The 12,843-nt window shown below is 32.0% G+C and overlaps 1 protein-coding gene across 1 annotated transcript in view; it reads right to left on the bottom strand.

The window, feature by feature from the left end:
- The window catches only part of LOC106465314 (vacuolar fusion protein MON1 homolog A-like), a 43,236-nt gene that overhangs the window by 1,083 nt on the left and 29,310 nt on the right, over positions 1-12,843 (bottom strand). Inside the window, exons 5-6 of the mRNA XM_013925524.2 lie at positions 11,259-11,379; positions 5,153-5,434 (exon numbers count right to left, since the gene is read on the bottom strand). Of these exons, the coding sequence (XP_013780978.1) occupies positions 5,153-5,434; positions 11,259-11,379 (403 nt within the window). The remainder of the gene's footprint in view (positions 1-5,152; positions 5,435-11,258; positions 11,380-12,843) is intronic.

The raw sequence follows: 12,843 nt of genomic DNA, 5'->3' as shown, positions 1-12,843 counted from the left end.
TACTTTTTTTACAATCAATTAAAATAAGGTTATGAAATGAAATACTGTGTTAAGGTAAGTGTGTTGAAAATTTGTTTTTACTTTATCTAAAAAAAAAAAAAAAATAACGTATTACCATTAGTTTCTAACTTCTTAGCTTCATAATGATAGTAATAATCTATTGCCAGGTTTATTTTTAGTTTCACTCTTCATACATAACTTGCGCTGATCGGAAATTAATAAGTAGAAACACGAAGTCTGCAATTGTAATCACTACCAACTGAGCATGTTTGATGTTCAACTTGAGGATCCGAAAATAGCAATTACCTAAAATTCAAAGGCATTCTCAGTTAGAGAAATCATGCTATATATATACATCATTAACTCATAATACTTAATGTGTCATGAACTGGTTTCTGTGGATGTACATTTAGTTAAGTTGCAACTGCTACATATGTTTGCTTGTACATTGCTTATGTACAAGTCAAATTTTGTTGTTATAACAGATGTTATCAGACATTGTTAGAAACCAGAGTGATGAACAGATTAAATTTTCTACTTGTCAGTTGTCTCATTAACATAGACTAATTTCTACAAATGTTCTAAGTTTAAGAAAAAAAAACAGCATCCTTTTTCTTCCTGTGTAAGTTTGCCTTTGATTTTTTTTTAACTTGGAGGAAGGGGGGGAGCTTAATACTATAAACAATACGCAGTGAATTAACCTTTTTTTTTTAAAACCCTGAATGCATGTAAGAAGCAATTACCTACAATTAAAATTTCTTACACTACTTGAGCAGCTGAAATGAAATTCTGCCATTTAATATTAAATTACACCAACACTGTCAGTAAAAGTGCTACATTTCAGCTGCCAGGTCCTAAACAAGCAAGTTGTTGTGACACTTTTTCCTCACTGGCTCAGCCTTAATTCTTGTGAAAAATTTCCAAAGATATGCAACTTTTTGGACTTTTCTGGAAAATTTTAGAACTTCTAAAATTGACATATTTACATTAGCATCACCATATTTTACTGTCCTAGGTTTAATCACGGTTCCTTGTTGCACCCTGCTTTACATGTTCAAAATTTGATTATGACCACAGTGACAAAAGTGTCAAGCAAAGAAAAAACTAACTAAAGAGTTGAGAAGAAATGTTGTAGTGAAAGAGCTAGGCTGAGCTTGTAAAACAGTGAACAATTTAAAGACTGTACTTGCACTTTTTCTCCCACATCCCCTTGAAAACTGATCAGGCTGATATAGGAAGAAATGGTTCATAAGGTAAAGTATATCATCAAGTCCAGAGGTTTTGTTTCATAAGGTACAAAACATTGATGGAATAAGAATGGGGTTGTGCTCTTCTTTGTGGAAGAATGACGTTGCACGAGTTCCAAAATTTGACAAAATCTGAAAGGTTTCTTGATTTCACTATCTTCACAAATTTATTTGTAAGGGTCAAAGTGTGGATATTGAGATAAATCATTCTTGATAGGCATTCAAAACTTATGCTATGGATGATGCGGTAAATTTTTTATGAATATGTTATGGATGGAATGAAGGTTCCTTTTTCTGCACTGACTCGAACCATGATACCAGAATGGATGTATGAGCTTTATGGTAAATACAGCCAAATGGTAGAAATGTATTGATAGGAGAAGAAGCTTTTGAAATGTGTAAATAATCTAATTAACAATGACATTGTTCTGAAAAGAACAATGGATAAGGTAACTGAATACCTTTACAATGATATGGTACAATACACAGTAGATGACAAGACTGAGGAATAATCTGATTATAGTAAGCATTGGAGTGATACCATTGACAAGCAGTGTGTGTCCTGCGATATATCTTATAGCCTTGCTTACAAGCTTGACTCCAATAAATATTCTGATCTAACTTTGTGTTTAGTTTTTTTCTACAAGTTGATTGAAGAAATATATGAAATAAAGCACTGAAAATAGGTAATCCATTGTCAAAGTTTTATACAACTCTCATGAAAGAAATCTAAATTATTCAATTTGTGAAGCATAGAGCTCAAGTTGTCAACCAAAAGCAGCAAATCCAAATGATACAGGACCATGCGGAAAAAGTCAAAAATAGTTTGACAAGCTTAAACAAGCACAAAATTACAGTAGAAATTAGCAGGCTATTGATATTACAAGGGCAAAGTAAGCTACTGGACTCTGTTTCTACTGGTATAAGGAGAGGACCTGGTATTGGCGATGAGTACACAAGTGCATTGGCATGATACCTACATATTAAACCCACAGTAGGATTTTGATACCTTTATCAAATGATTTCCAATAGATTAAATCTGAAACAACAACTCCAAAATGGTATACAGGTAGAACAACACTAACAACATGAAATAAGGGCTATAGTTTTTGATAAACTTATTCTCCACCTCTGGCTGTTGGTATAAAAGTTGTGCACACTAGAAATTTTGGATTTTTGAGCAGCATATCTGAGAAAGGACTGGTTTTATCTGATATAAAGAAATGTACATAATAGAACTTTGGTTGCATTGGTGCAATGATAGCAGTTGCAATATGTAATAAAGCAACATAAAATTGATAAATCTTCCTTTCATTCATGGCTTACAGATGTTGGTTATTACTGTGCATGCTGTAGTATGAGAGAACAAGTTATTAATGAAGAGGAGAAAAACTTACATCATGCACGAAACTTTTTTTGGTCATGATATTTTGTATTTGAATGCATAAAGTTTATAAAACTTAAAGGCAGTGCTCTGTATATAAGATAATTAAAACAGTTACATGACTTGTCTAGAATACTCATGTATGAGATTAGGCACATAGAGTTCTGAACAGATCTGATGGCCATGCAGGATGTCTCAATTACTGCAAGGTTTAACCTATTCCACAACACGTGATACCTGCAAAATCTCTAGCACAAAGGACACTTTGGACTAAATGCTCTGGTTAAAAATGACAAACCGATCCACCAGATCTAGCAACATATTCAAAATCTGGGACATGGGGGCAATTATTAAAACTTAGTGATGTTGCTTGCAGGTCCCTGATACTATTAATCTTAAGTGTTGATAAACAAATGTAAAAATTCACCCACAATAACACTGCTGAATGAGATGCAGCTCTGAGGAATGACAGAGCCAGTGCCCAAATAATTTTGCTTTGTAATGCATAGTACTATCTACACCCACCCTTCCCTTACACATATGGTGCATCATCCATTAGTTCCTATTCCTAATTTAATGAAATTTTAAAAAGCTTCACATGTATGCACACACATTACTCTTTTAAATCATATAGAAATTCATGGCTGCTGAACTGTGAAGAATGTGATTTGACAAAGCAAACTGAATCAAGAATAACAACCAACTTAGTAAAGAAATAAAGAATAATTTACTTTAATGTTTGTTGAAAGTATCCACAGTTTCCTTTCTGATGTGGAATTCCTAAGCTATCAGTATATATTAGAATAACTTGATTGAGTTTGATATTTTTGTGATCCCTTACGGTCCCCAACCAACCTGAAAAAAGCTGGTTCCTTGAAGCTTGCATGTTGTGAAGCATATTCTGGAATCTCCATATTTTATGTAATGGACAACTCTAACAATGGCTTCCTTATTCTTAATTAAGATTTATAAACAAGTTTAGGTACTTCCCAAAGAAATCTTGACTGGTGCAAGTTTGTCACTTTTAAACTATCATTGTACATACATATTCTTCTCAAGAAAAAGTATAGTTTAAGCAAGTGTATCTATCTGAACTTACTAGGTAATGTACCATAAAAATGTAACAATTTTCTGGTCACAGAGTCAGTTGCACAAATAAAATACACTTAGTAAAAGATTGCTGAGCACCCAAGTATTCTCAAGGGTATGTAAGTAAACTCTAGCATATATCTCTATCATTGGATGTAAAATAAGAAGTTAACTAAAAGTAAAATATCTTGTACTTTCCTGTACAGCAAATAAAAGTAATGATATGTTTAGAAATAAAATATCTTGTATGCAAACTATAAATTTAAAACCACTTTTCCAGTCAGAAATAAATAAGGCACTATTTTTACATTTTTTTAAAATATTTTGTTTATAAAATTTACCAGAAAAACAGCACACACACACACACACACACACACATAATGCATTTACAAAAGCAACTGAAACACATTCACATATGTATATTTTCAACTTGTAATTCAGTAATATAACTATACATCTGATCTTGTGCCTTGCTGGGGTTGTCTATTGATGCAGCAACTACTCTAATAATCCTTAATCCCAACTAAAATAATAATACTGACATTGAAACTACTTCCGTCAGCATTAATTTTATTTATGATGATGGCAATGATTATAAACTATTTCCAGACACTCCAATTTCCATTATAACAAGCTTCTGCAAAGGAGCAGCAAGGTGTGTGTTTGACCACATATCTTGATAAACTTTCCAAACTGGTGTACATTAATGAGACTTTCTATACTATGTTAAAGCACCAAAGTCCACATCTACCTCATTTGAGAATCTCACTATACAAAAAAAAATTATATATCTCCTTACATTAGACTAACTGTGGCATCATGTGCAAGTCGATGAGTAGTGCATTAACCCTGACCTAAGTATCTAGATGTTAAAATGTTGCATCTGTAACAACACATCATTATTAGCATGTGCAAATCATTCTTATAACGTGCAAGATAATCTAGCCTTCACTCATTCTCTTATGTTCTGGTTAAACTGTCCTGAAACAAATACTTTAGTGGAAGTTAATAAACTATGACTGCCTTAAGACTTGTGTAAAACCTGAACTAGTATCAACTAGATTGAGTATATTAAGTTTAAAAATAAACTTGAATTATAGCAAACTAAAAGAAATTATAACTAAAAATTTTAAGTGAAAGTAAAGAAGAGAGTACGTGTCAAATAAACTATATCTGCTGTATCCAGTCCTAACATGGCCTTTTTCACCCAATACCAGGGCTCTTCAAGCTGTTTATATTAGCAAACTGCTTTAACAACATTTGTGCCAAGGTGATTTTCATCAACTTTATTTATTTATTTCACTGCAAATCAGAATTAGAGTAAACATTTCTTAGCACTCTATTATTTATTTATTTTACTATGACTTGAATTAGCACTCTTAAATAAAACCAAATATAGTTACTAGTATACCACAAAATAAGTCATACTCACCCAGCTTAACATGATCTCTTTCTGGCCCACATAGAACAGGATCTTAAGAGGTCTGGCAGAATTATACATGCGATGGTGCAGGTACTGGTACAGTCCAAAGAGGTTACTTTGATCCTCGTTACTCACATATGGAGCTTCTAAGCGAGGCTCAGTAAACTGGGCAGCAGACTTTGACTTGTAAATAAAGTGACGAAGATCAGGAAGTCCTACTTCACTTACAGAGTAGCCCTCAGACTCTAGAGATGCATTTATGGCTTCTAAACAGTTATAACGATGCAGTCTCTATTAAAGGTAATAAAAAAACACATAGTACCTTTAATCAACTGCATCTTGGAATGTCACCTTACTGAAATAGCAAAACATGGAAAGAATGTTTCCATAAGAAACATAACTTATAAAATATGCTGGCCAGGTGAAAAGCGGAAAACTTGAAAGACACTGTACAGTATAACCATAGTCTTCTAAGGACTAAGGCGTATATTCAAGACAAGCTGAAATACCCATCAACTGACAAGTAATTCTTAAACTTAATTGAAACAATGCAAGTTTAAAAGAAACGATATATTTCAAAGTAATAACTTGAACATAAACTTTATCTCAAAATTTTAAAAATTATAACAAAGCTTCTTCATAAATAACATTTACAGTTTGCTTTCCATCTACCAAAAATAAAGATTTTGAGGTGATCTCACCCTTGAACACCCTATATCTCATTGACCACGAGAAAAGCATGGTTGTTTGAGAAACATTCCAGCAACTTTAATACTTTGATCTTGAATCCCTTTAGAATATTCAACATTATCTAAAGCATCAACCTGTCAAGATTGTTTGAGATTGACTCAATAGGCTGGCAGTAATTCATCAACAGGCTTTACAAAATAAAAATATGGTTAAGTTGAATTTTGACCCCTTTAGGACATTCCCCATATTTCATAGTGTTTACATACAAATTTTGATTGAGACTGGCCCACTAGGCTCTGAGGAGTTTGGGTGCAAACAAACAAACATTTCGTCTTTATACATATAGATTAGCCCAGGTACATGTACATTCAGTCCAATGATAAATGCCTCAGACTACTTATGAACCCAAAGGGACCAATAAATCCCTGAAGAAGAAACAGGTGAGAAGCAGGGGAGGATGCATAAAGACCAAAACAAGTTAATCTTTTTAGAATAATACAAGGGGTTTTCAAGTAAATACATACCTAGAGAAAGCTCTTTTTATACAACCAGTTGGCCCTATAACAAAGATATTCATGCTTCAAACATGACTACCCAATGTTTCCAGTGGTGGTTGGCATTTCAACATTTTGCACACACCCAAAAAAATTTTGGTGCAGATTGTTTAAAGATAATTTTAATATTTCCTATTTGTCAAATCACTAATGTTGAAATAACTATGTAATTGGCATTTTATTTGTTTTTAAAATGTACAGTAGCACATCCATCATTCATCTTGTGTAAATCAAGTAAATCTTCCTGTCACTGGTAATGGTAATAATGTCATTATTTAAAATATAAGGAGCCAGTTAGCCAATTTATTTACACATATCATTTGAATATGATAAACCTAAAAACAATATTGAATAAATAAGGATTTGAGTCATCAGAATATTTTGCCATTACAAACACTTTCACAACTTCACTCTAAAGAAACTACAAAAACAATTCCCAATTCTCTAGTTTGTTCCCAAGTCTTCAAAATTTCCCACTATATGCCTTTAGTTGACGATACAAGAGCTCCAACTATCAACTTTCCCATGAAATCATAAAATATTGCTCAAACTAATTTAAATAATCTACAATGGCATGAGATGTCCAATTCGTACTCTATCCAATCATATCTAAACTTTTTTTTTTCACTTGTTTCCAAAGTTGTGTTTAATTAGTAAATGATCAAACCACTTCCTATGACATCATACAAACATGGCAACTAAAGGGTATAAGGGTATACAAAAACTAAGACAAGTGAAATGCTTGGAAATAAAGAAATGGATAATATGTTCTCAAGCAATGACTGCAAATTTGAAGCTAGTCTTTGGGGTGGGGAGAAAAAAAATTAAAACAAGCGATAATTGCATTGTTTACAGGCAAGACTGTTCAGAAATCAAAACTGAAATTTTTTTCCCATTTTCTCTCATGAATTACACTAAGTGTTACAAAAATACCGATTCTAAAAATTAAAAAGTTAGAAATGACATAAAAATTAACTTAAAAATTTGTGCTTAAAAAATTCATTAGGCAAAAGTGATAGCAAAAAAAAAAGTGAAATGCCAGAAGAAACCCTGCTACTGATGTCGCATAGAAAGCTACACTGTGGAGGCCATGGTGAAAATCTATCCCTATTAAGCAGCAGATTTATCAGAGATTCCAAATCAAAATTAGCAACCAGAAATATAATGAAACCTATAAATAAGTGAGAAACCTCCAGGAAATATAAAAAGACAACTTAGATCACAAAAGCGGGAAATACAGTGAGATGGTATAGGCAGAAATTATTTAAAGTTCCACATACCTGCTTAGGCAGCCACAACCAAGATCATGGTAGATATTGTATCTTAAAAACTAGGCAACAATAAGCAAAATGAGGCTACTATTATAAAACTGAATGGGCTGAATGAATATTGTAATTCTCAGGCTGACAACAGATACAACATACTAACAAGAAAATACATCATAAAAATTATTCCAAATAAAGGTTTAAAGAAACGGTAGAGAATCAGTATTACAGGCCCAGTACAGAAACAACTATAAATGTGCTCCTTCCAAAATTAAAGTTATTAATTGTAAAAAGTTATTTAGATGAGAACTAAAAAAAGAAAGCCAATGTTGAGAAGATCTGCAACAATGCATAAACCACAAACAAAATCATGCAACAGAAGACCTTTAAGTGAGACAAAAAAGAAAAACAGAACCACATGACAAAGAGAAATAGGTAATTGACATACTGAAAGGCACAAGTAGAACCCAAAACAGGTAGTGGAAGGAACTCGCAAGTGTAGAGAAAAATTAAATTTCTTTAATGACTTGATTGGAATAAAAGAGTAAAAGAAAGAATGGCTACAGGCTGAAAAGGCAACCTTGAGGGAAGGGTACAGTGTGGAGTTTCAAGAACATAAAAGCATAAAGAGGCAGACAGGAGGAACAAAGACAAGAAGAATCAAAGAAAAAGAAGAATTAACCACAGAGGTACTAAAACTGGAAATTCAAAGCCTCCAAGAAAGTATGTATGCTGACAAGAGGACATGTCGTAAGAATAGTTGTGAAGATGAATCTGGCCAAAGAAAGGATTCACAATACATTTCCTGAAGATAGGCCTTATGAAGCTTTTGTTTGCTTGTTTTACTGCAAAGCTACAAAATAAGCTACTTGTACCTTGTCCATCACAGGGAATCAAACCCCAGATTTTAATATTTTAAGTCTGTCAATTTACCAATGACCCACTGGGGAACCCTAATGAAACTGCATGTGATCCTCCTAGGAACAAGAGATGATGTAATAATAAACAGACCTGTCAAAAAGGAAGATTTGTAGAAAATGTCAACCTTAGAATAAAGTCTCAGAATGAAAAAAAAAATGCTAGCAATTAGCTGAGTTGAACAAAACTACCGTCATAAAAGCATAAGAATCTGATGAAATCAAAGAAAATTGTAATGACTAAAGACTACAAAATGGAGCTCCAAATCATTAAAAAGAACATTCAACTAATGAGGTCAAAGGAAACCTCCTAAAAGTACTTGCATATAACAAACCAAAATAAAGGAAGAAAGTGGGAACAACTGTTAGCCCCCAAAATGTGTATCAGCAATGTCAAGGAAGGAGACAGCTTGACAAAAGGAACAGAACATCCTATACGTATAATGAAATTAGCTTTAAATTGTACACAGAATAACACAAAATTATAATAAAACTTCTTTTTACAAAAGTTATAAACTTATTGCCTTGAAAACAGAATATCCAACCTGAAAGTAATGGTATGTATTCCTCAAGAGAATACATAAAAATAATAATTATTATATACATCATAAAATGATGAGATGTTGAAGGAGAAGGGTATAAAATGAAAGATTGCCCAAGTAATGGTTCTCATCAATCCTTGAGTATATATCACATACAGAGACAAATATAGTTAAAACCACATGGACATTAAAAAATAAATAAAAAATAAAAAGGTTGAACAATCACCAAGTCATCCTTCTTTAAATTAAAAATAAAATTGGCAATTGTTCAACCCATTATTTAATTTTGTATACCATATACAAACATTTAATTAGACTTACTTAAATACAGTGTCCAAAAATTACGTAGCATGTTACAAACTTAAACCACATTAACAGTCATGAACTTAAGTTTGTGGTGGAAGAAGGGCATGTGTATGAAGTCTTTTGCCACACATCATTTGCCATCAGTACACCTCTACATGTGCTTCCTTCATTTGTGGCCCTCAAGATAACAAATCAATATTCGATTTCCATCAGCATATCGGACATCACAGTACCTACTGCATCGGTGATTTGTTCACATAGTGTCTTCATATCGCTCACCTTCACATAACTGCAGAGGAGCGATGTATGGCAACAGTGACGACTAAGGGATTGGTTCATCATAGCTCCTTTCTTGTGTCACATACTCTCCCCGACTCTTGAAACTGTCAGTAACCACTTCTTGATAGAATTATTAACTGGTGGACCTTTGTCGATATACTATAGTAATATCATCTCTGCACTAGAATAGGGCTGATTTCATCTCTGCTAGCCACAGAATGCACATAGCCTCCTCTGTCACTACATTTGTTAATGACATATTTGTTGACTGTGCACGCATTATGCGTGATTACACTTATTATTATTATTATGGTAAAAAAACTATATACATGTGCTCTTAATCCAACACAAACCGTAAGTTTGTAACTTTTGCTGCCTTTTCATGGTTGAAGTTTGTAACACATCACATAATTTTTGGAAACCCTGTATATTTGTGTCATGCTTTTCTTAAATGTTAGTTCCCAAATCTTTCATCAATATGTAAACTTGTATCATTTGCTTGAAACTGAAGAAATTAGACACTTGGAAGAATTATCATATGTGTTGTTGTAAAGGGCATACAGTCAATGTGCAGTTATTTTACTAATTTTTATTGGTTTATTATCTTGATCTACGCAAACCATTTTTTCTAATAAAAATATCAAATAAAACTACAGTTAATACAACAACAAAATAATTTCCTTTAAGAGTATTGATAATCATGTTACCATAAATTTATAAACAGTTCATAATTTTTCAGAAGTTGACAATTTAAAATTGTTTAAAACTTGGAAACATATTCAGATTCATTGGTGCCCGTGTAACTGCTCAAAGTTAAAAATTCAATTTTCAATAAACAATGGTTCTAAAAATGAGACTGTTTTCAGTCTCAAAAATACCACAAAATATTAAATAATGTACTGTACAGGATAAAATAAAAAACCCTGACGAGATTGGAAACAGTCTCATACACTCAACATGCTTCGACATGTTTACTGCATCATCATCTTCAGGAATGCAATGTTGTGCAAGTATCAGACTTATTTATATCCTTACAAAAAATCACCATAATACAATTTATATGTTAAAAAATTTGACACCATCTGTTCACAACATTTCCATCATTTTTATTCAATATTTTAAATTTGATTTTTTTATATTTGATTATCTCAATATTTGTAAGGGTATAAATAAGTCTGATTCTTGCACAATATTGCACCCCTGAAAATGACTCAGTAAACACATTGAAGCATGAAAAGTGTATCAGAGTACTTCCAGTCTCATCAGGGTTTTTCTTTTATCCTGTACAGTAAGTTATTTATTATTTCAAGATATTTTTGAGACTGGGAAGAGTCTCATTTTTAAAACTGTGTACAATAAATCATTGTTTAATGAAAATTGAATTTTTAAGTTTGGAAACGTATTATGAATTCCATTTTTTTCTATGAAAGCTAAATAAGCAGGTGAAACTTAGAATTAAGTTTATATGAAAAATTTATCTATATCTATCTACCTAGCTATCCAAGTACCTATCTCTTTATGCAAAACCAGTGCATTCACTTTCTGTTCATATATACGTTTACCTCAACAATCTTCCGACGACATTCCTGTAGTGTAAAAAACAAGTTTTTGTCCACTGTGAGGAGCAAGAGGCAAGCTGGACAATTATCATCAAGATAAGAAACATGTGCATGGAGAAAACCACTATTAAAGAAAGAAAAACTGCATTACAAAATTTGTAATAATAGAAGATTAAGAGTTATTAAATGCTTCATATTTTAAATAAGCAAGTGATTTAAACAGTTTGAAGCAAGCTCCACTAGTAAGTTCATATATAAAAAAATTCTCCAAAAATCTGAAATTCCAATAGCTTTTGAAGATATAAGAAATGGAGAGAAAAGTTAGGGTGTATAATGTCATTAGTCATGGTACATAACAGGGCTGCAAAAAGTAGTATACCCACATGCACTATGCAAGTGGAAGAAACTGTGAATTTGTCGGTGAGACAAAAATTTCTCTCTGAAACAAAATATGATTTTAACAAAAAATAATTAGAATAAAAACTGATTACTAATAAACAACAAGGCTTTGAATGACCATCTCTGCATTTAAACAAAAAACTATTGTTATTAATACAAGGAGATAATAATGTTACCTAAGCCTTATCTTACTATATTCCCTTCAAACAGAGATAATTACTTTATTAAAAAAAAAATTATGTGACATTACTACTGTTCTTCAGCAGAAATATTATTTTAAACACTTGAGTCCCAATATATAAAGCTCCAGCTCCCAAACATGGAGTGGTAAACCAAAAATCTCTTTAAAAGTAATTATATTAATACGTGCCTGGATTATATAATACACATTTTACAATATTAAGCTGAAACAAAGGTTATTTATTTAAGTAAGTGCATGTCTCTAACTCCTGCAAGTAAAAAATCTGAGAAGTTAGGAGTACCTGCCACATAGATTATGGCGATTCTGTATTCTTGGTACAAAGCTGAAAAATAAATTGGAACTACAAAACAAAGTTACAAAAAATGTGAAGGACAGTAATGATTTGTCTAAATATTAATTAGTTATCACTACAAATAAGTATAGTTTCTGTTCCATGACATAACTAATGTAATTGTATCGAGTAATTATCTGGTGCATACATTTACAGATCTGTGATATTTTTCAAAAACCAAAAGGAGAAGGAATAATATGACCACAGTTATCATTATTTTATATATCATTCTAATTAATACTTAAATAAAAAATTTGATATTTGGTATTATTAAGATTATCAGTGTCCATAACTTGTGAGGGCATAATCAGAATATTTAATGTATTAATATTCCTTTACTCGTGTCATTTCGATGAATCTACTTGAAATAAAATTTTAAACGAAAGACAACTATAACCAAAGTATAATCAAGAAGAGTTCTGAAATAAACTAGGACTGATGAATGTACTTGATTTTGTATGTTAGCCGTGAATTTTAAGGTGCTTATAAAATAAAATTTTAAACGAAAGACAACTATAACCAAAGTATAATCAAGAAGAGTTCTGAAATAAACTAGGACTGATGAATGTACTTGATTTTGTATGTTAGCCGTGAATTTTAAGGTGCTTATAAAATAAAATTTTAAACGAAAGACAACTATAACCAAAGTATAATCA

This window comes from Limulus polyphemus, unplaced genomic scaffold (assembly GCF_000517525.1).
Source record: "Limulus polyphemus unplaced genomic scaffold, Limulus_polyphemus-2.1.2 Scaffold1906, whole genome shotgun sequence".
In the NCBI taxonomy this organism is placed as follows: domain Eukaryota; kingdom Metazoa; phylum Arthropoda; class Merostomata; order Xiphosura; family Limulidae; genus Limulus; species Limulus polyphemus.
This window is presented reverse-complemented; position numbering and strand designations above follow the sequence as displayed.